Raw genomic sequence first — 23,857 nt, 5'->3', positions numbered from 1 at the left:
CTCAGGTGTTCTTGCTCGTCTTATACTTAATGATGTTGCTGCCTACATTGTTGTTCAGTTGGGAATTTCTTTGGATATATTGATTTTATTTACTCATACCAGTAATATTCATCATAATAGTAAAAGTTATAGGTTTGCTTGTTTTTACTAGATTGCTTAATGGAAAGTAATTTTTACTAACAATTGTATTTTGAAGCACAGAATACAGTAGTTCCTAGTATTTCAGACCCCAAGGGATTCAGTTATGAAAAACTATACTTCTTCATTGCTTTTACAATCTAGTTTTAAATTTCCTTTGTGAGGCATACTGCTAGGATTTAGCTTGGGATTAACTCTGTTGGAGAACTTTTTAAAATCAGAATTATTATTTGTTTGGGCTAACCAGACACATTTGAAATTGATTGTCATACTTTAGGATAGCAGATACTTTCCAAAATTAAGAACTACAGGTGAATGTCTTCTAGATGAAGGAAGAAGAGTTCACAGATCCTAGATATTTTCAGTCTAATATAGTTAGTTTTTAGCAAAGAGCAGTATAACTATACATAAAGTCTAACAATGTGCATAGACACTATTTCCTGTAATCAGAGGCTTTTCTCTGTCCCACCCCATTCAGCAGTCACTTCCCAAATTATCACCCAGAGGCTTGTATTAATTATAAATGCTTGGCTAGTAGCTCAGGCTTACTACTAACTAGCTCTTACACTTAAATTAACCCATAATTCTTACCTGTGTTCAGCCACATGGCTTGGTACTTTTTCTTAGCATGGCATTTTCATCTTGCTTCCTCTGCATCAGGCTGGAGACTCTAACTCCACCCTCCTTCCCGTCATCCTCAGTTTGGCTTTCCTGCTTAACTTCCTGCCCAGCTACCAGCGGATCAGCATTTTATTAAACCAATTCAAGTGACAAATCTTTACAGTGTACAAGAGGATTATTCTATAGCAATTTCCATCTCCATTATCAACCAATGTGACTGTCCAACCTATAATCATATAGCTTGTGAGCTTTGTGAGACCTGGGTTGGGCTAGTGCTATCATAAGACTGAGATACCATAGCAGCTTAATTAGGTTGAGGTATTTTTATTGTAATTTGAAGTTCCATTTCATTGTTGGACATTATAGATAATGGCCAAAGGAAGGGAGAGAGTTTTTATTTCTGGAAACATAGTGGGCGATTTTGATCAAATGAAAAATGTGATTATTTTTTAATTATTAACTTTTACTGCTGTTGCAAGATATCCATCCTAATGACAGCAGATAGTAAGCTTGTGTTTAAGGGAGTGAACTAAATGATAGTTGTATTAAGGAAGCTTTATTAATAGAGTATTAATAGATGTCTATGACTAATAAAATACATTATTCAACATCGGCTTTAAATTTTTCTATTTGTCATTTAAAGATTAAAATACTTTTAATGACAAAGAAGTAGTCTTGTAGCTCAGCTGTGAAATGGAAAGCTGTGAGCAGATGTGACAGGGGTGGTGAGCTGCTATGACAGTCAGTGGAGTTGGCAAACAGTCATCCGAGTGGGCTGCAGAGTGGGTTTAACTTCTTAAATAAAAGCACTCCGGTGTGACCGACTGATTTCTCACCTGTGTGTTTTCTCACTCCTGAGGTCCTTCTCATGCTCTTGTCTGGCAGGCTTTGATCCAGTGTGAGCAGCTGAAGAGTGAGCTGGAGAGGCAGACAGAAAGACTGGAAAAGGAGCTTGCCTCTCAGCAAGAGAAACGGGCTCTGGAGAAGGAGATGATAAAGAAAGAAATAGCCAAGGAGAGGGAGGATGCAGAGTCCAAGGTACTGTGCAGACACTTTCCCGTGGCTTTGGGGCACATCTGAGGGGAAGAGCTGGTTCTGGCTCACAGTGTCAGTCTGTCCTGGGGGGAAGGGCTGGTTCTGGCTCACAGTGTCAGTCTGTCCTGGGGGGAAGGGCTGGTTCTGGCTCACAGTGTCAGTCTGTCCTGGGGGGAAGGGCTGGTTCTGGCTCACAGTGTCAGTCTGTCCTGGGGGGAAGGGCTGGTTTTGGTTCACAGTGTCAGTCGAGGGGAAGGCAGCGTAGAGCTCCTTGCAGTGAGGGTGTGCACACCTGCTTTTCACACCAACTCTCCTGGAGCCTTCTGCAGTCCTCCTGTGCATCTCTTCTACCTTTCTTCCAGCTTCAGCAGCAGAATTGGAGGCTCTGGGGAGGTAGTCACGGAGCCAATGCTGCTGTCTCCTAAAGTACAGACTTTAGGGAAAGGTGACTGCTAAGCAGATGTGTCCATAAGTCAAAGTCTCTCAAGCCTAGACAGTCATGCAAGACTTTTTTGTCAGGAGATTTTGAAGTGAGGCCTGGGAAGGTGGAGGGATGGTCAGGGGAAGAATTGAGGACAGGGGAAGAAAGTGTCATGTCTAGGAAGAACACACACCTGTAGGAGCTGAAGCACCTCTGTGCATGGTCGGAGTTTGGAACCGCCAGGCCGCGGAGCAGAGGGACTTAGGTAGAATGGTGGAGGGTAAAGTGTGGAGAAGTATATAGGGAATAAATCACCCATGCTCTTAAAATCTACATGAGTATTAGACATTTCATCCAAATGTGACATTAAACCACTGAATGGCTTTACATTGGACAGTGTTGTAATGATATGAATATTTGAGGAAAATCACCTGGTTAATAAATTGGAGTAGAGCTAGAGTGTGTGCCAGGAGATCAGGTTGGGGTTAGGTTTGGCATGGGGGAGGTGACATCTTGGATCCAGGAGATCCCTGGGAGTTAGTTATGGCAACTGGTCAGCGATAGCACCATGGTCCCAGCTTTTCAGAACTATTTCAGGTCGTGCTTGTCTCCCCAAGCTCCCTTACTCTCAGCAGAGAGACTTAGTAAAGAGAATTGAAGCCAGTAGGTAGCAACCAGTTAACCTATGTGCCTCCCCTGCTGTCTCCCTCCTTTACCCTTTCTCCACTTCATGAGTGCCTCCCAGTCATTGTCTAGGCTCTTCTGCTCTTCATCTCTCCTTCCCACAGCCTGCCTTGTCTCACCCTGATGGAACTTGCAGCCCCTCTGGTGTCATTACCACCAACCTCAACACTTACTCCTTACACCACAGCTGGATGCTCTTTCTGTGGTGAACATCTCAATGTGCCAGTTTCTTGCTTGAAAAGCCTTCCTTGTCTCCCTGCAGCCTCAGATAAGCCAGGATCCTTTAGAAAAACATAGAGTCGCCATCATTTTCCTCTCCAGCTCTTCAGTCTCATCCCCTTCTTTTCTTCCTTGTGTTCCTACCACACTGACCTCCTGGCCCTTCTCCAGTCGTTCAGACAGACCGATCCACCCTGTTTGTTAAGTTTGGTTGCTTTGGGTTTTTGCTTGTTTGTTTGTTTGTTTGTTTTTGTTTTCAAGACAGGGTTTCTCTGTGCAGCCTTGGCTGTTCTGGAACTCACTCTGTAGAACAGACTCAGAGATCCACCTGCCTCCCAAATTCTGAGATTAATGGCATGTGCCACCACCTCCGGGCCGGTTTTATTTACGGTTTTGAGTGGGCTTCCCCTTTTAGCCAGAGGAGTCTTTCTTTGTCCTCATTGGTCTCTCCGAGTTGTTGAGACAGGCTCCGTCAGAGCCCCCCACAGCAAACCCAGCTTCTGCCTTATGGGGTCCCCTAATTCAGTTGATTGCAGATTCTTGTGGGATCATGCCTTCTCTGACCTTCTGTGAGTCTCTGCATGTATGTACTAACATCCTCATTGCTTGCCACATTAGCACATGCACAAATGGATCTTTATGAATGAAGTACAAATAACGTACAAGGAAGGGAGAGAAGGCCCCATGGCATTGGGAAGGCAGGGCTAAGGCCGACGGTCAGAATTGATCCCTTGCTTCAAGTGATCCTGGCAAGCTGTGTGGGAAAGGTGCTAGTTAGCTGAGTTCCAAAGAAGAGGTAGGATTTAGAACCTAGCAGCTGAGGAAGGAAGTGGCCTCTGTTCAACCTGAGGAAGGCATGGAGGGAGGTGTAGTTTTGAATTAGCTATTGTGTGTGTGAGAAAACAGAATCAGTCACACACACAAACAGCTATCGCTCACACCTAGGGCATTTTTATTTGGGAAGGGGGTTGTTTAAAGGAAACCATTTGACTTAGTAGCTTCACAATAGGAAACACTTGGATGAGAATTTTGAAAAGGAAGGAAAAAGAGCAATGAATTGTGCCTGGCGGTATGCCAGGTGCATTTGTACAAGATTCTCCCTCTGGTGGGCACTCCTGAGGGAAGGTATCAGCTGACACAGCCCACTGTCGCCAGTGGAGTGAGCTCTGGCAGATGTTTGAGCTCAGGTCCGGTCCTGAGTATAAGTATAGATGTAAAGGTAAGGGACAGCTAATCCTAGCACCCGGGTGTTCTCCTTAGGACAAGTACAGATGTGAGGGTAAGGGACAGCCAATCCTAGCACCCGGGTGTTCTCCTTAGGACAAGTACAGATGTGAGGGTAAGGGACAGCCAGTCCTAGCACCCGGGTGTTCTCCTTAGGACAAGTACAGATGTGAGGGTAAGGGACAGCCAGTCCTAGCACCTGGGTGTTCTCATTAGGGAGAAGGGCTTCAGAGAAAATAGATGTGGGAGTAAGTCCAGTTGGCCCAAAGGCCCTCTGGGACTTTGTCTAATCTTCAGAGTGACGAATGCTTCAAGCACTCGGCAGGATCAAATGTGATGACACTTTGAAAATGTCGTAATTCCTGTTGTATGGTAGACATTGGGTGAAATTGAGCCTGTGCCTATTATCATTTTATTTTAGGGAATGAGCAGTGTGAGAGTATGCTCCTGGACAGCTTTCTTGTACCTGTGTGTCAGGATAGACAGATAGGCTTGAATACAAACTCTAGCTGCACCTTTTATGTGTTATTGTGAATGAACTTGGGCAAGTAGCTTAGTTTTCTTAATCTCATTTCAGGGGACCTGAAAATTAATCCAAGTAATCCAATTTCCATTTTTCCAAATCTGATGCCTTTCTTTCTCTAAAGGACTAAAATGCACACACATGTGCAACACTAGGAAAGTTCCTAGTTTTCCATATCGTTGAAGTTTCTGCATGATCGGCTTCAGTAGCTGTAATGGAGATGCCTCAGACACAGGTACCAGGATCTTACTCTGAGTGCACACATGTGCTACGAGCTAGCAAGCATGCCTCTCTGTCTCTCCTGGCCGTGTCCTTGCCTCCTCCTCTCCGTCTCCTCCCCTCTCCTGCACGAGACTTTGCCGTTTTCCTCTTGTTCGCGGCCCTTTACAGTTTCACAAGCAGATTTGAAGTACATGCCCAGGATAAAAACTTACCGACACAAACCATCGAGTGAGGTATTTATTGAAACACAATGGGAAGGGAGTTTCCTCATTATATTTTTAAATAGTATAATCCATGTGAGTATAAGTGTGTGCATAGATACATAGAAAGGAGGGATTGTCAGTTGATCTGACTGTAGTTGTGGAATCAGAAAGAAAAAATTTCACTTTTCAAAGTTGCTTTCTGGGGCAGGGAGATGGCTTAGTTGGTAAAATGCTTGCTGCAGGAGCATGAGTTTGGACCCCAGCACCCACATGATAAAACTAGCCGTGGCTGTGTGTGCCTGCAATCTCAGTGCTGGGGAGCTGGAGACAAAAGGATCCCTGGGGCCTGGTGGCCATTGGAGCTGAATCTGTGAATCCGGGTTCAGTGAGAGACTCTGCCTCAAAAAATAAGGTATATGGTGAATGAAGGAGACACTGGGGCTGACCTCTAACCTCAGCATGAATGTGCACACATGTATTTACACACACACACACACACACACACACACACACACACACACACAGAGAGAGAGAGAGAGACAGACAGACAGACAGAGAGACAGAGAGACAGAGAGACAGAGAGAGATAGAGAGAACGCGAGAGCGAGAGCCAGGCTTTGGAATGCAGTCTAATAGGGACAGTGACAAATTACTCATTACCCTGTGAGTATTAGGTTGGTAAAGTTGGTGCAGAAGCAGGTGCTCTTGGTTTCCTAACAGTAGGGCCACTCAAGAGACTTAGTCATCCCCCTCCTCCCCCTCCTCCATTTGTGTGGGAAGCTCTGGGAGAACAGGTGTCTCTGCCTACCTGCCCATGTTTGCATCATCCCCCATGAAGATTACCTGCTGTGAGTTTGTCTCTTGCTTTCAGCAGTGGTCCTGGTTTGCTCTGAGCCGCTCTGGTCTGTTAGCTCAGTCCATCATTCATCATATGCTTATTGATTCCCCCCCACCGCGCACACGTTTTCTTAGTTGGTTCCCTTGACCTAAAGTAGCCCATTGCCAGGATCCTTCTTTTCTTGTCTCTCTTCTCCCACTTCATTCAATATGCAATGTCCTGGAAACCGCTTCGCAGAAATTTCTATCAAGCTTTCCCAGCCTAGGTGTCCTTGTCTCTTCCTTGCCACTGTCAAAGTTTAAAGGACTTACCTGATGTCAGTGCCTTGGACATCCAGCAGTGCTGCAGCTGTCTGGGTTACCTCTGGCTCTGCAGCAGATGTGGATGGAGAAGCTCCTGCAGTGTGATGCTGACTTCCAGATGGTGGGCGTGGGGGAGAAGACAGGAGACAACGGGAGGGAAGGCCTCAGGAAGTGGGTGACAGGCGGGGGCAGACAGGGATAGGTGTCGGAGGGAGGGAGTCCCAGGAAGGGAGGGACTTGGTGTATGCCTTGTGATAGAAACTGACACAGAATTTACAGTTAGCAAAATAGATATCTGCACATTGACTTGAAACACAGCATTCTCAATATGTTTAACAGATTTATCTCCACATAAATGTGTAATGTATTAGTTTTAATAGCTTGTCACTAAAATTTACTGCTGTTATGTGGGTCCAGGAGACCTATAATTACAGGTTTATGATGTGAATAGTCATGAATTTGAGTTCTTAAACTAAGGAAATTAAATTGATACTTGATTTGCTCTGTTTATTTTCCTTTGACCTTTAATTATTAGTGCAGATTGTAATATGAACAAAGATACTTCATAGTTTGGTATTAGCAAAGCTATGTGCAAATTACATTTTTGGACAATCTTCTAGTGTTCAGGACATGTAAATAACTGTAAGTCAAATATCAGAAAAGTCAATTAGTTGATCATTCTAAATTATACCATATCTATAGACTCATTGTTTGCATGTGTCGAGGATGCTATTTATATGATCAAATACAGGCATCTGACATTGTTTGATTGTTGTAAAGCTCTTCACTTACTCCTCACTTTTGTTCAATATTGGTAACTTCAGAGAGTTTTTATTGCCATATATTGATTATATACAACTATAATAATAATATATACAAAAACATCAGGATGTTTTCATGCATGCAAATAATATTTGATTGTATTCATCTTCCCATCCATTATTGTCTCCTACCCCTCTGGCCGTTTGTTTTTCACATGTATCAACCAATGAGTTTAGACTTATTTGGTTTTGTTTGGTTGAGTTTTTTAATTTTATTTTATGCTCATTGGTGTTTCGCCTGCATGTATGTTTGTGTGAAGGTGTCAGAAGCCCAGGACCCTGAGTGACAGAGAGATGTGAACTTCCATGTGGGTGCTGGGAATTGAACCCAGGTCCTCTGGAAGAGCAGCCAGTGCTCTTAACCACTGAGCCATCTCTTCTGTCTCTTGTAGACTTATTTGTATGACAAAATTTTAGTTATTTGTTCAATTATAGAACATTGTAACACATATCAGGGACTGTGGTAGAATTGAAAGATTGTTGTTTCTTTAGCAGATAAAGTAGATATCCCCATACACTTTGTTCTGGGTTAGGGTAACATTCCTTCATTTTAAATGTGTTGGTTCAACTAAGAAGTTAGCACAGCAAAATTTGAATCACTGAAACAGCACAACCATGAAGTCTAAGGACTAGGAAGCACTTTTATTCCTGAGGAGAGAAGAGTAAGACCTGATGATACCTGCAGACTCCCTCAGAGAAGCATTCATCTAATTATTCATCCATGCACTCATGGGACATTTGGTGCCTTTTAATGAACATGCCCTTGAGGAACTTCAGGTAACAAACCAAACCAAACCAAACCAACAGCTGGAAACAATGAAATGGTATAATTAAGTACCAGGCCAGTGGTACACAGAGGCAGAGTGTGGTGAGGTATCCACTCTGAAGTTGCTGTAGGATTACATGCCAGAGTAACTCTCAGAGTATTAAACAAGCAGGATGGTGTAGTTAGAGTTTTCCAGCCTGGCCCACAGTCAGGACAAATCTCTGTCACCCGCCAGGCCCATAGACACTCAGAACCAACCAAGTAAACACACAGAAACTTACATTGTTTACAAACTGTATGGCCATGGCAGGCTTCTTGTTATCTACTTCTTCTATCTTAAATTAACCCATTTATATTAATCTATACTTTGCCACGTGGCTTGTGGCTTACTATTACCTTACATCTTCCTTGTCATGGCGGCGGCTGGCCTTATCTCTCCGCCCCAGCCTTTACATCCCAGAATTCTCTTCTCTCTTGTCCTGCCTATACTTCCTGCCTGGCCACTGGCCAAACAGCATTTTATTTATACAGAGCGATATCTACAGCACTTCCCCTTTCGTTTTTTTTTTTTTTTTTAAAGGAAGATTTTAACTTTTACATAGTAAAATTACATTTAACAAAACAATTATCAAGCAAGAATTATAGTTACAATATTAAAGATATCCTATCTATCTTATATTTGTGAGTCTAAGGTTTTATATCTAACTTATCTTTTATCATAATCGAGGAAATTATAAATATCTAGTCTTCAACTATAGTGATATTTTATTTGTATGTTAATAAAGTTGCCTGAGGTCAGAGCAAGCCAGAGCAGAAGCTAGGCGGGAGTGGTGCATACCTTTAATCCCAGCACTTGGGAGGCAGAGCTAGGTAGATCTCTGTGTGTTCAAGGACACAGCCAGCATGGCAGACACACGCCTTTAATCTCAATACCAACCATAGAAGACCTGGAGGTCTGTACAAACAGATAGTGATGAGGAGGTCATGTGGCTGGGTTTACAACCAATGAGAAAACAGAACAGAAAGTCTATAAAAAAGATAGGACACACAGAGGTAGCTCTCTTGCGGAGTGGAAGGACAGTAGAAGCAGTAAAGGGTATGGTTTTCTGCTCTTGCTCTGACCTCATGGTTTTTTAACTCTGCAATTGGTTCTGTGTTTCTTATTTAACAAGACAGTTACATCTACATTCGACTACATCAAAGACCTCAGAAGGATGTAATATTACCTGAGAAACGGGAGAAGGATGCAAGCAACTTTGGGAGTCTTGTAAGGTAGATAGAGACAGCTGGCAGCCTGGACAGTCACCGAAGATTCCTTTGTAAAGTTGGGGCATTTGTCTTCAGCCCACAGGGCTAGAGTCTCTTGGTCACTTTTTTCAGTGTCCTGTAGAATGTCTGGCAGTTTCCTCTGCGAAGCAGGAACCTGAAGGACCATTTTGAAAGCAAAGTTCAGTGGTCACCTTTCTAAGGGTCCTGCATGTCCAGTTGATCAAGCAGTCCAGGCAAGAACAGTTTCTTGCCCAAATGGCTATTTTTGCCAAGGTGAAGATAAACTCCATATGAAGAATCTTCAATGCCCATCCTCCTTTCTGAAGTAAATTGGTGCTGCCAGGAGCAGACATGTCTCACTGTCCAGAAAGTCTAAATTTTAAAAATATTTTAAATGCCATAATCTGTAGACTTTTGAAGTATTTGAAGATTACCTGTCTATCTGAAATATATCTATGTATACCTAGAAAACTTAACTAACATGGCTACAAGTATGATTATCATAGATGACTGATTATTAATCTATTTTTAATTATCCATTACAATTTTAAATGAGCTATACAAACATACCTTAAACAATAGTAGAAATATACACATAATATAGCAAAATTAACTTTGTTTGTATCAATAGACTAAAATCTATACCAATGTAAAACATTTCAAACAAGTTGTTGCTCTTTAAAAGTAAGTTCATTAATCTCCCCTTTTAACCTATTATATCTATATCATATCCCCTTTTATTCTTTAGAAAGAGATCACATTTATAATCAACCTGCTTTAAATAAAAATACTGTTTGCATTTTTCCTGTCCCACACCAGAGGGCTTTTTTGATTTGGGACATAAAAATCTCTTAACCTTTTTTTTTTCTAGCAATATGTCTGGGTTTAGAGAAGGAGTGAGCCAATTCCATCTCCAAAGCCAGCTTGATAATTTTGGGAAATTGGGCGTAGTTTCTCTTACTACTTCCTACTGGAGGGGGTCGCTGTATCTTATGGGGACATAAAGAAAATTTTAGGGTTATGGAGTAGTCCGTGAGGGTAAACCTCTGAGCCAGTTGCCTTGAAACCATTCTGGATGTTGGATCATCTGGGCCATGGTGTCATCGGAGACCTTTCAGGTGGTCTTAGCTGATCAAACCTGATGTATCTTAATCTGGAACAAATCCACAGCCTCTGGCTTTCTGTGGAAACAAAAGCAGAGACTCTTTTCCAAAGCAACATATGTTTATATCCAAATTTTGAAGTCAAGGTACCTTTAAAATTTATGTATTTGTTTAACTCAACAGCTTTTAGGATCAAATCTTTTTCTGTAGTTAAAAATCCCAAAGATAACACAAACCAGATTCTCTGTGTAATATCCATCTTTGTAAGACTGAAACACCACTGTGGCTGCTGGCTCCACCCACCTCAGCTTCCCAACATGGCAGTGGTACAGTTTACCACCATGTGTACCATCAACTATCAGAAGCAGTTCTATCAAAGTAGTGCATAGCCCAGAAACCTTTTTTTTTTTTAAATCTAGCAAAGGCTAAATCCACCATGCAGCAGAGTAAAGTGTCAATTGTAGATTCCTCATTCCCACCACACTGCAGGTCAGACGCACACGCCAGGAACCCGCCATAGTAGCTCAAACTGGCAGGCTACAGCTAACTTGAGAGAGACAACTAGGAAACTGTTTTTAGCTCTGTTTTAGAATCTTTTTTTGTCAGGTTTTAGGTGGAAACTCTTGCCAACACATCGGGCGCCATTTGTAGTTAGAGTTTTCCTGCCTGGCCCACAGTCAGGACAAATCTCTGTCACCCGCCAGGCCCATAGATGCTCAGACCCAACCAAGTAAGCACACAGAGACTTATATTGTTTACAAACTGTATGGCCGTGGCAGGCTTCTTGTTATCTACTTTTTCAATCTTAAATTAACCCATTTCTGTTAGTCTATACTTTGCCACGTGGCTTGTGGCTTACATCTTCCTTGTCATGGCAGCAGCTGGCAATGTCTCTCTGCCCCAGCCTTTACTTCCCAGAATTCCCTTCTCTCTTGTCCCGCCTATACTTCCTGCCTGGCCACTGGCCAAACAGCATTTTATTTATACAGAGCGATATCCACAGCAGGATGGCATGGGCAGACAGTGAGAGTGGAAGTAGGTACAGAGAGCAGGCCTAAGTGTTCCCAGGCACAGCAGCTGATTCGCAGCCCTAGGGTGTTCTATGCCGGGAACTGGAAGTCAAGGAGGGCTTCCTGGAAGACAAGAGATGGTTGCACATCCGGTTCTTGACAGGACTGAGGAGCTGTAAATAACGGGAGTCTAAGTGGGGCATGCCAGGAGAGGACTGCAGAGAGTTCCTGTGCTGATTTGGGGAAGGGAAGCTCCTCTCTATGTCTATTCTATCTCCATCTCCTCTCTTTAAATTATCCTTTCTAATGTTTAATGTCCATGTGGAAAGGACCAAAGAGTTGCCAGGTTCCCCCACCCCCTTTGAAATGTCTCCATTGCAGTCTGTTCTGTACCATATCATCTTTGCTATCTCAGGGTCCCAACCGACCTTTACACTTTATCATCTTACACCTTTTCACATCTTAGTAAGTTAGAGTCCAGGGAGAGAATAGGGGTGTGGAGGTATTTCAGGGAATGAGGTGAGTTGAGGACGTAACAAAGTGGACATATCCAACCCACAGAGAAATAATGTAGAGCCCAGTAGCTGTGCAGACACCAAACTATTGACTTTTTAATACTCATATTTTCAAATACCATTGTTGAATTTTTTGTTTCCTCTTACAGATGTTGATACTATCTCAGAATATTGCCAAGCTGGAGGCCCAGGTAGAAACGATTACAAGGGAGAAAATTTCAGCTGTCAGTCAACTAGAGGAAATTCAGAACCAGCTTGCTTCTCAGGAAGTGGATGTCACAAAGGTCTGAACTTTTTGCTTTAATAATTGCTTAAGTACATATTTTCTTTGAAAATAGTTTTGTTTAAATTTATTTATTATTTTTATCTGTGTGTGTGAATGATTGTGAAGGTATGAGTGTGTGTGAGTGTGTGTGCGTGTGTGTGTGTGTGTGTGTGTGTGTGTGTGTGTGTGTGTGTAAACACACTCATGTCATGGTGCTCCTATGGAGGTCAGAGTTAGTTTTCTCTCCACTGTGGGCTCTCCCTCTGTTTTTTAGATGTCTGAGCCATCTTGTCCATTTTGAAACCATTTTGTTTTTGTTTTTGTTTTTGTTTTTGGGACAGGGTTTCTCTGTAGCTTTGGAGGCTGTCCTGGAACTTGCTTTGTAGACCAGGCTGGCCTCAAACTCACAGAGATCCACCTGCCTCTGCCTTCTGAGTGCTGGTATTACAGGTATGCACCACCACCACCCAGCATTTGAAACTATTTTTATTAATATCCAAAGCTTCTGGTGTGGTCAGGAAGAAATTTGGAATAAAAAAGTTTTCTTATTTCAAGAATAATAAAGGTCAACCTAATGAGTCTATCTCCCCTTCCATGGTACTGCAAATCCAAAGATAATTTGTACCAAATAACTGACAAATACCGACTTGTGAATGGGAATTATATTGCTTTAACTGTTGAATCCTTAACAAAACTCACCTTTCTGAGTTAGTTAGCTAGGAGTGATTGTTTTTCCTCAGACAGTGTGAGGTTGGCCATCCCAGTAACAGTTTAAGACATTCTGAAAGAGATGTTTGATATAAAAAGTTTCTTTCTCTCACTTCTATTTTAGATCTGCTTCTAAAACCAATGGTTTAGATTAAATTCTTAGCTAAATCTTAAGTTTAGCATAAATTCCTACTTTATTGATACTTAAGTTACACATTTAAATACTACAGCATTTGTGCTCTGGGCCTCACTAGCCAGTAAAGTGAGAACTAAAACATCTAATGGTTTTAACTAACTTTAGAATGCTGGTTATCTGGATTTCAAGTAATCACTTGACTAGTAAGAAACCAAATATTGGAATACGTAATATATAAATGAAACCAATTCATTCTTTACCACTAAATTTACAGATAATTTTATAACATGATAACCTATACTGATACATTTTATTCCATTGTTGCTTTATAATTAAATAATCAGAATTATTTTAGCTTATACATTAATTTATACATACAGCTTACAAAAGAGCTATTTCCTTTTCACTGTCTAATTTTCCACCTCCTGACATTCATGCTTGATGATGGAGATCTGAGAAGGTTCTGTTTCCTAACATACCTCGGTGTCTGTCTGGAGACAGGGTGGAAGTGAGGTCTGCCAAGGGATCGAGGAGTGGACGTGCAGATTTGCAGGTGAAATCCATGACACTGCTTTGCAGTTCATTACAGGATGCACCTTTTTATGAAGCATCGCGATGGAATGAATGAGTTCTCGGCCCTACAACTGTCCCAAAGAACTTGAGCATTGGAGAGTGGCACATCAGACTAAGTGACTTTGAAATAGTCTCTGACCCTGAGAGAGTAATTCTGGCTCAGAATAATGTTGACTTATTTTAGAAGAAGGTGCAATGTTGTGGATGAATACAGTAAGCAATGAGCTGAAAGGACCAGGAAAATGAGAGTTAAAATTATAGAATCAAATGATTGTTTAGAAGACTAGACTCAGACATGCATTATACAGTACACATAGATAGATGTCATTGCTAATCACAGTTGAGAACTGTTATTTTCTAATGTTAGAAATTTGAGAGTTTTTCACTTAATTCATAGACCTACGTAAGCCAAACAGTTTGGAATGAGAGATTTTTCTGTAACTCTTCCATTTTATTTAGTATTTTCAGTTTAGATTTTTTTTTCTTTTTCATTTATTTTTCAGGGAGGGGATGTCGAGACAGGGTTTCTCTGTGTGCTACCATGCCTAGCTATTTAAAACTATTTTATATGAAGTAATCTTGAAGATTTACTTCAATTTCTTACTTATGCATTTCATTCTTTTATTGTTTTTGATTGTTTGAGAGAGAGAAGTGTGCCCTCACTATGGCACTCGGAAATCAGAAGACAATTTAAAGGGAAGGAGCAGGCTCTCTCCTTCCACATGGCATCCTGGGATTGGGGTCCAGTAATCAAGCATCATTATTTGCTGGTCCATCTGACTCAACATTTCCTTGTTGCGATTGGGAATGTTAAACTCAGTAATTCCTTGTATTGCTTTCAAGTCTTAAACTGTATTCAGTGCTCTTAGAAAAGTCTTCTGTACTTTATCTGTGTGTCCTCTAGGGGGCACCAAAAGATCTAATTGTCGGCATTGCTCTGCCGATTCCAGAGGCTATTGATCTGTTTTTATGCTCTAACAGGTGTGTGGAGAAATGCGCTTTCAGTTGAATAAAACGAAAATGGAGAAGGATGAGGCAGAAAAGGAGTACAGGGAATACAAAGCAAAATCTCAAAAGGATCTTGAAATTAAAGATCAGGTAAGGAAAGACACAAGCACAGCTGTTAAGATACTAGTAACATGTTTTCTGAAGTTGGTGTGGTTTTATCCCTAAGCTGTGTATTTCGCTGGTATTGTTTCTAACTAATGTTAAGGACCCAGTTTATACTATTAAAAGAAATTCATTTATAGTTGCCTGACATCAAATGGTGAGAATACAACTGCTTGCATATGAAATTCCAATTTGACAGTTCATAAATATACATTTGGATATGTATCTATTACTTAGAAAAGTTTAAAAAATGTTCTAATGCACAGTTTGAACCTAAAATATACGTACATAAAGTTCTTGAAAGATGCCAACTTGCATCCAATTTTAAATGAAAAACTTTAAAATTTGTAAGATGAGATGAGTTGATATGTAAATATGTCAATCAAATTGATTGTTGGCAGAATGGAACCAGTTTTAACTAAGATAGCCATGAATACGTTTGCTTAGGAAGCCTAAATACAGCGAAATTAGAAATGTTAGGGGAAATGCTACTTGCTTCCATTTCAATTTTGAACAGATGTTTTCTGTTAGAACTCTGTTGAGAGTGTATAGATACTCCAGTTTTAATTGACTCTGGAGAAGGCTTCTAAAGAGAAAGTTATGGCAGATTGACTCCTGACGCTCTATTTTTATGTTACATTATAGGTCACTGAAGGTTTATATTCCTTATAGCCAAGAAAAACAGATTGTGTATTCTATTAAAATAATAAGACTGAGGTATCAGTATCAATAATTTGGAGATATCCTTACAATTTAGAAGTAAGTTGCTCCAGATAACTTTATACATATTTCTAATCAAGGCTTTCTATCATATTTTCAACATATTTTCCCTTTCAAGCCATCAGCTGTGATGATAAATGGCGTAAAGGCGAGTGGGGAAGTATTCAATAAGAACGTGCAAATGAAGTCTGTGCAAAAAATGTGAAACTCAGACAACTAGAATAAAAGTAGTTTTTATACCCACTACATTGCAGACTTTATGATGTGTTCTGCATCTTGGAAGATCTAATATTAATGTGTACAGACTTCATTCATCCAGTTGGGGGCGTACCTGAGAGTGGAATGGGAAGTTCTTTTCATCAAGGAACGAAAGCCTGGGACTATGCAATCAGTGGCACGCTTTCCTTTCTGATGTCCTTCAGGCTTTTATAGTTATGATGGCACATCCTGTAACATCCATTAGTCAGTATCTTTTGAGCTGTTATACAGCACTCTAGAAAAAACTCTAGGTGTTTTTGACCAATAGAACATAGAAGCAAAGAGTTTTGGAATGATTTAAAATTAAATTATCATGTTTTAGTGATTTTTTAAAAAGCCCTATGCTAACAAGAGGAGGATATCACTTGGAAATGAGTAACCTAGTTGAAAAGCATTTGTATTGTCTTGGTTTTTTATTTTTTATTTATTTTTTTATTTTGGGGTTTTTTGTTTGTTTGTTTTGTTTGTTTTTTGGTTTTGTTTTGTTTTTGTTTTTTTTTTTTTAGCTCATTGGCTTCTTCTAAATGTACAAAGGCCAAAGTAGTAAGGAATGATTTCCCTTTGTCACTGTTTCCTGATGTCTGAAATATTAAGTTTCCCTGATGATCCTTAGTGATGCAGTGTAGATGGAAATGTGCCTTTGGGGAGGGCAGTCATTAGGAATAAGCCTGTGGAAGGGGCAAAAGACCTTGACTTGGTACCGTTTTTCCTGGGACAGACTGTGAGGAGATCTTGTAGGTACTCTCTGTAACAGTTTCCAAAGGCGGTAGCTTCTCATTCCCTGGATGCTTTGGAGCAGTAAAGCAGCGATTGTTCTTGGGTCTTTCAGCCATGACCTGACCTTCTGTCTCTAAGACCGGAGAGCTCTTTAGCTTGGCCACCATCTGCACCCAGGAGAGAAATTTACATTTAGCTTTGCAAAGCTAGCTATGGCGAGCATTTATTTGAAATACCTACAATGATATAAAGTATATTTAGTTTTAAACCTTATATATCATACAGTCATTGGAACCAGAAGCCTGTCTCTTGGTTTGCAAACAGGTGTTCCCCATAATATAGTCATTTTATTCATATTTTAGCTAATCTGGCCACTTGATGGGTTTTGAAAGTAGGTGGGAAACTGTGAGATTGGAATGTGGTGAGAACAAGAGCCTCTTTGATGTATACAAAACAGGGCAAATGGTTGACCACCCAAATGATTTTCCTCGTGACCTGAGCCTTGACCCTGGCGTAATTAGAAAGAAAGGTTAGAAGGGGAACAATGGCCGTCTCTTCCACCCACTTTCTTCTTTCTTTTGTAGTGTGTTAGGACCCATGGGTGAATTATCCTTCCCATCAACTCTTTGTATCGCTCCAGCTTAGAGGCCTGCTGTCAGTCTCGTGGATGCTTCTGCACAAGAAAAACAAAAGGCATTCAGTGTGGAGATTGGGAAGTTTGTGCCTTGTTTTTTTGTTTGTTTGTTTGTTTGTTTGTTTGGTAAATAATCAGATACACACGCACACACCCCATCATGAGACTTTAAAAGCACGTGAGACAAAGGATGTTATGAGCAATCTGTGCACTTCTGGGTCTTACATCCATTGTTGTGTCCATCCTCTTCCACAGAGTTCACAATTTTTCTCTTAACTTCACCTTCATTGTCGTATTTTTCATCTTACCAATTTCAAATTCCTCTTCCTCATTGTCTTCCTCTACCTTTTCTCCTTTTGCAGAAATATTTAAAACAGATATCAGACATTATGTTTATTATTTTACCTACAAATACTTTATTGTATATCCATGAAGGAAAATTTCATATTATTATATTATCACACTGAGCAATATTAACAATAATTAGTAGCAAGTGACATTCAGGCAAGGTTCACATTTCTTTATCTCAAAAATGTCTTGTAGTTGGTTTATTCCAAATGCAAAGCAGATGTGTCTTTGTTTATTGAAATGCTAAGGTCCTCCCCTCATGAAACGGAGGTGAAAGGAACATTTAATAAGAAACTCAACTGTCTTTATTATCTGTTAAATTTCCCATAGAAGGCTTTGCTTGTGCTCTATACTTCTAAAACATCTGGTTTCCCTCTAAAGCTACGCCTTCATCCTCTGCCACACTATTGGAGCATGTAACCACCATGCAGCACTGATTTTCATTGCATTCAAGAAGGAGGCCAGAGACTCAGAAATATAAACTACATCATTTCAGAGCCCTATACTTAAGATTTAGGAATTTTCAGGAGACCCTGGCATTGTTAGGTTAGCTGATTGGAAATAAAAGGTCCATCTGGGAATTTTCTTTGTCAATTTTGAATTTAATAGTTGAATCTCAAAGATGTGCCTGTATAGCCCCTAACCTTTATCAGGGCCAGTGCAAGTAAGAACACAGATTTTTGTTCAGAAGGGAGAAGCATGATGTTAAAGGTACTACAGTAAGCAGCTTTCTTTTCTCTTTGCTTTTCTTTTTATTCTTCAGTCTCTTGCACGCCGCCTCCTCTTCTTCCTTCTCTGCTTCCTGCTCCCCATCATGGTATTTTAAATTTGTTATTTAATTTGGAACTATATTTAGCATAAGGATTAACAGAATGGGTGTAGGTCCTCATATGTCCCTGATAACTGAGGGTGTGAGGGTGTGTATATGCTCCATCAACTTCTAAGTTTTCTTTGTTTATATGTGTGTGTGCATATAAGTGTGTGTGTGTGTTCATGTGTATGCACATTCATGTGAAAGCCAGAGTATAACCTCAGATGTCATCCTTGGGAATGCCATCAACCTCATCTGAGATAGGGTCTCTGGTCTGAAGTTCACCAGTTAGTGCTAGATTGGCTCTCCAGCAAGCTCTAGGGATCATCCTGTCTCTGTTCACTAGTAGGGGGATTACAAATGCCTCCCATGTCTTCCTCTCGCTCCCATCTAGAACTCCAGTAGAAAGACGTGAATCCCATCTCAGAATGGAGGTAAATTGTGGCCCAGTCATCCCAGTTGACTCTGGCCATTGTTGCTGAAGCTTTGGTGGAAGGGGAGGCTGTGGTGGCAGAGGTGGTTATGAAGGTTGATTTAATGCATTTAGAGGTGATGGTGACAGCTATGGTAGTGGTCCTGGTTATAGTAAGAGAGGATACCATGGTGATGGCAGACCAGGCTATGGAAACCAAGGTGGCGGGTGCCGTAGTGGAGGAAGAGGATATAGTGGCTATTATGATGAAGGGGGAAATTTTGGTGGAGATAACTGATGGTGGGAAGTACAAAGGTTTTGAAAATTATGGTGAACAACAGCAATCAAATTAGGGATCCATGAAGGTGGGCAGTGTTGGTGGAGGCCACTCAGGCAGTCCCTGTGGTGATATCAGGCTATGGATCTGGTGGAGGAGGTGGTGGATCTGGTAGCAGAAGGTTTAGCGAACAGCAGAAAGGGGCTCCAGTTCTTAGAGAAAGAAGGAGAAGTTGTCAGGGGAGCAACAGGTTACTCCATGACAGTTGTCCCAATGCATTAGAGGAACTGTAAAAATCAGCCACGGAAGGAACAGTGGTCCATGATCGAAAACGTCACTGCAGCTTCAACAGGAAACCCTTCTTGCTCGGGACCATCACAGCACAGTTTGCAGAACATGCAGATGTTTACTAATGCAGTGTCAATTACATGCGCATTACTGAGGTCTTTTATCTGTTGTAGCTTTGTTGGTTTTTTTTTTTTTCTTGTTGCATCAAGCATATTGCCTTGCAAATTGCTATAGTGGTACCAGGAATAAAAAATTAAGGAATTTTAAACTTTAAAACAAAACAAATGCTCACCAAGCCCGGCATTTTTCTGGGTTCTGAGTATTCAGTTCGGTCCCCTCATACATGGTGAGTACTTTCCTCACTGACCCATCTCCCCCAGCATCTCAGGTTTGTTTATTTTCCCAGACATTGTGCCTGGAGTCAGTCTCCTTTATTCTAAAGGGAGCAGGTAGGTGGCCCACAAGGACTATAGCCTCCACCAGGGTTTACCTGTGCTTGCTCCTGATCCAGGAGCAAAAGGCTCTCTACTGAAGCCTAGGGCACAGATGGCCACTTCAATGTCCTTCCCAACATGTGCATATGTATATACACATCCCAGCAGCCAAAGTTCACATCTGGGCTCCTGCTAGGGGCAAAGGCAGCTATAGACCACAAGCTTCTCCCACTTACAGGACCTGGTTCCTCCCTGGGGAATCCCAGCAGTAGTTAGGTTGGGACAAGACAGAAACTGGAGGGAACACCGTTAGGAGAACTCTTCCAGGGCTGCCGGGACAGGGGAAAGACCACATGGGTGAAGTGAAGCTCCATTGGTCCATCAGACTGCGGGCAAACTACAAATCATCAAATAAAAGTCATTAAAAATTGCAAAACATTGATCGTGGGGCCATACGTTGCACGTGTCAGGCCCTTCTTTTTGTTTTTAGTTTTGTGAGACAAGGTGTCACCATGTAGCCCAGGCTAGTCTGGAATTTGCTATGTTATGTAGTCCAGGCTGTTCTCAACTTGAGATCTTACCCAGCTGCAAGGACTTTTTAAACAGTGCTGTGAGACTGCATTGAGAACATGCCACACGTCTGCAGAGTACGGGTTTGCAGTGATGATGTCTAACCCTCATCTACCTGATGCCCGTACTCCTTGTATCAGAAAGGAGTTAGCCAACTGAGACTCGTGCTAGGTCTGCTCACTGCCTGTTTTTTTACTAGCGACATTTTATGAAAACACAGGAACATTACTCATGTATTGCTTTTGCTTATTCCCTGATACAAGAGCAGAGCTGAGTGGGGCTCAGTGTTAAGACCCTGTGCTGCTCTTGCAGAGACCTGTGTTAATTTCCCAGCACTCAAGTGGCAGCTCACAACCTCCTATAACTCCAGCTTAGGGTATCCAACAACACCCCTGGCCTCTACTGAAACCTACAGTCACATAGTTAAAAATAATAAAAATAAATCTTTTTTGAAAAAAAAAAAGCAAAGCTGAGAGGATGTGGCAGAGACTTTATAGCCCACTATAAATAAAAATATTATTATTATCTAACCTTTATAGGAAGAGTTTGCTAGCCCTCCCTCCTCTGTGTGGGGGGATTCTTTTGCATTACTAGAATGCCTTACTGGAGAACATTAGTCTTGGATTATAACTTGCTAGTTTTAGAATATTTTACAGAACAATAGCATCACCAGATGAGAACATGGCTGTCTGTATCCACATTTTAGTCCACATTAGTGACACATGGCTTAATAAGGGCATGTGGCTTAGATGAAAGTATAAATACAGCATTATTATTTCTTTACAATTTGATTTATAGGTTAATATACATTTTATTTTTCAGAAATTAGAAAGCAGATATAGCTTTTTTTAGCTGTACTGCATATGGTAGAACTTTGGAGTGATATTTACCACCAAGTAGGAAGCATTTAATGTTGAAAGTACCTTTGTGAAGTAATTAAAGAAAATACTTAAGAGTATAGTCACATACACAAAATAAAAACATGAGAAAAATTTTGCTTTGAAAAATTAGAGCGGGGGGCAGGGGGGAAGGCTTTAAAAGTTGCTCATGTCTGTTCCAGTATGAGTCAGCACTTTAGAACTGAAACAGCACATGGGGTGTGTCAACACAGGAATTAGTTTTTAAAATCAGTTTATTAGGTGTTGGGAGGAAATCTGTCTGTTTGGCACAGCTTTGCAAAGAGACCAGGGAAACACTGCAGCTCTTAAAAGTCACACCCAGTTAAGACCAGAGGAATGCGAAGACTAAAGGAGAGTCTGTACCTTATTGTGTAGAAGAGCCCGAAATCCCGAGTCAGGATCTTTGGGGTTTGGACTGGTTCTTTCTGATGATCTGATCTCAATGTTTAATGTGGAAAGTCAGGACCACAGTTGAAGTAAGACTTTCCTGACACTAAGAATGGAGTAGACTGTTAGAACGGACCATGGAACGAGCCTCCCTAAAATAGTTTCATTTCCTTTTTTATAGTAACAGTGTAATGTACCTCAAGACCTAGATTATCAACTCTGGAGTCCACTGTTTAATTCTGGGAACATCCTAGCAATAGACCATCGTATCTGTTGGAAGTGGGTAGCGGCAGTGTTAGTCTTTTCCACTTGTGACTTTAGCACCTACAGATTAGAGCAAATCTCATGCAGCTCTGATCTCTCTGAAGCTATACACTCTCTTCAGCAGCCTGAGATAATGGGTGAAGTCTGAGAGCTAGACTTCAGAGACTTAGTCAGCTACCACCTGCCATCGCACTTCCCTCTACACAGTGCCTGGGAGGGGGCCACATGGGCATGGCTTCGGCAGTGCGTGCAGTCACGAGGTCTTGGTGATGACAGTGCTGCTTGCCTGTCTTCTTCACGCTCTCTCTACGTGCCCATCCCTTCTCCTCTGTCACACGACAGCTCCTGGGGGCAAGGCTCACCCAGACCAGCTTCCTAGACGCTGGAGGGAAATTACTGCAAGCCCAGATCCTGCCCTTGGGGAGTTTATATTCTAGCCGAGGAGTCAGATTACACATTTGAACATGCCGTAAGAAGAATACTTGCAAAGCAGCATATCGACAAGTGCAAATTAATGTAGTGTGAACTTCACGCTGGCTGCAGCCCACGAGGGAGAATCTGGTTCCACGTGTGCGATGTAATAAAGCTTCCCTAAGTATGCCCTCAAGCGTTGTTCAGCATACTTAGAGAAATTCGTGTTCCTATCACAGCCACACTGAGATTTCTGAGAAAATTCTTCAACCTAGCGTCTGTCTAATAAAGCACCGTCTTTTGTTCTGATCCTGGGTGATACTCCAGTGGAAAATAGAATTCATTGGATTATGCAGATAATTTAACATATCTCCACTTAATAAAGGTCTCAATTTATTGAGCTTATTTTTCTAAAGCACTATGCCAAATAAGCTTCCGTTTAAGTCAGCATTGTGTTGATAAAATCACAAAATTAGTCTTAAAAAGGTAAACTGCTTTTGCTTTGTCTTCACAGAGAAGCAACTCCAAGTCAGTGTGGGGAATAGTTGGTCAAGGCCCTCTGGTCTGCAGTGCTCAGCTGAGTGCTAATGCTTTCCCGGTTGTCTTGGGAGACAGAATGTGTGTGCCTCAGACTAAAACACAGAAGCATACATATATATTCATATGTATACTCATATGATTGGGTTTTACTTGTTATTTAACTTTCCAGAAAAGGTGATCATTCTCTTTACCATAGTTATTTTTGAAGAATGTGTGATAAATAGAAACAGTATTGGTATCAATTGAAGAAAATATTGCTCTAAGACTATCTAAGAGATAAAAGGATAAATAGAGAACAAAACATCACCATTGAGGAGTGATTCACCTTATGAAGTGTTTGTCAATAAACTTTTTCCTCTGGATGGGAATTTAAAACTGTAAACTGAATTCTGCATACTTATTTTAACTTGAAATGTTGACTCACCAGGCTAGCCTGCTGGGCTCTCACAGTGTCTACGTACCTGCCAAGCCTGCAAGTCTGGTTGCTATCAGGTGGCAGCAGTTATTTGAATGTGTCCCTGCAGGCCAGCAAGCTGACAGGCATTAGACATAGGACAGCTACACCATGCTTTAATGGTTCAGAAATATTAGCACCAATATCCAGCATGAGTGTTACTAATTAATACCTGTGTATACATTTAAAACAGTATTTACTGTACAAACCCAGGCACATTGATGGAATCCAGTGGCTCTATCGTATAATGGAGCAAATTGGTTTTTTGTCTTAACCTATTTTATTCATATGCAGCTATGATATTGTGTGTTATAAACACAGCCTGGGTATAATCTTGTTTTCTCTTTCCAGTTAACATATTTTAAGCATTTTTGTGTCACTTCTTATTTTTTTACACTAATCTCCTTAATATGGCTATTTACATGAATTTTTAAAGGAAGATGATAGTTTAGATCTTGAAGAAAACAAAACATTGACAGATTTAGAACCCTGTTGCCTTAGACTTCACTTGCTGCCCTAGTCCAACAGCCATATGTTTTGTGCATTGTGTTGGCCTATAATGAATTTCTGTCAAAAGGGAGAAGGTAAGGTAGCTATGTGAATACATTTCTTATGTCAGTAACAGCAATTGACGAAAGGACCTGGGGATTTGGAAGAGGGGATGATGGCATCCTTGCAAGGTGGTCAGGATGTTGCCCAGCACAGATGGGAGACAAAGGCATTTGGCT

At 41.1% G+C, this 23,857-nt stretch overlaps 1 protein-coding gene across 8 annotated transcripts in view; it reads left to right on the top strand.

Moving 5' to 3' along the window:
* Positions 1–23,857, top strand: part of Sdccag8 (SHH signaling and ciliogenesis regulator SDCCAG8) — a 202,756-nt gene that overhangs the window by 41,476 nt on the left and 137,423 nt on the right. For all 8 annotated transcript variants that reach the window (XR_004946180.1, XR_004946179.1, XR_004946181.1 and 5 more), the window contains exons 10-12: positions 1,645–1,797; positions 12,063–12,197; positions 14,577–14,693. Coding sequence is in view for 3 of the 8 variants with exons in the window: in XM_036202138.1 (XP_036058031.1) it covers positions 1,645–1,797; positions 12,063–12,197; positions 14,577–14,693 (405 nt within the window). In the remaining 5 variants the exon portion in view is untranslated. The remainder of the gene's footprint in view (positions 1–1,644; positions 1,798–12,062; positions 12,198–14,576; positions 14,694–23,857) is intronic.

Source organism: Onychomys torridus, chromosome 11, assembly GCF_903995425.1.
Source record: "Onychomys torridus chromosome 11, mOncTor1.1, whole genome shotgun sequence".
NCBI lineage: Eukaryota > Metazoa > Chordata > Mammalia > Rodentia > Cricetidae > Onychomys > Onychomys torridus.
The sequence above is the reverse complement of the archived record's forward strand: the minus strand, read 5'-3'. Positions and strand labels throughout refer to the sequence as shown.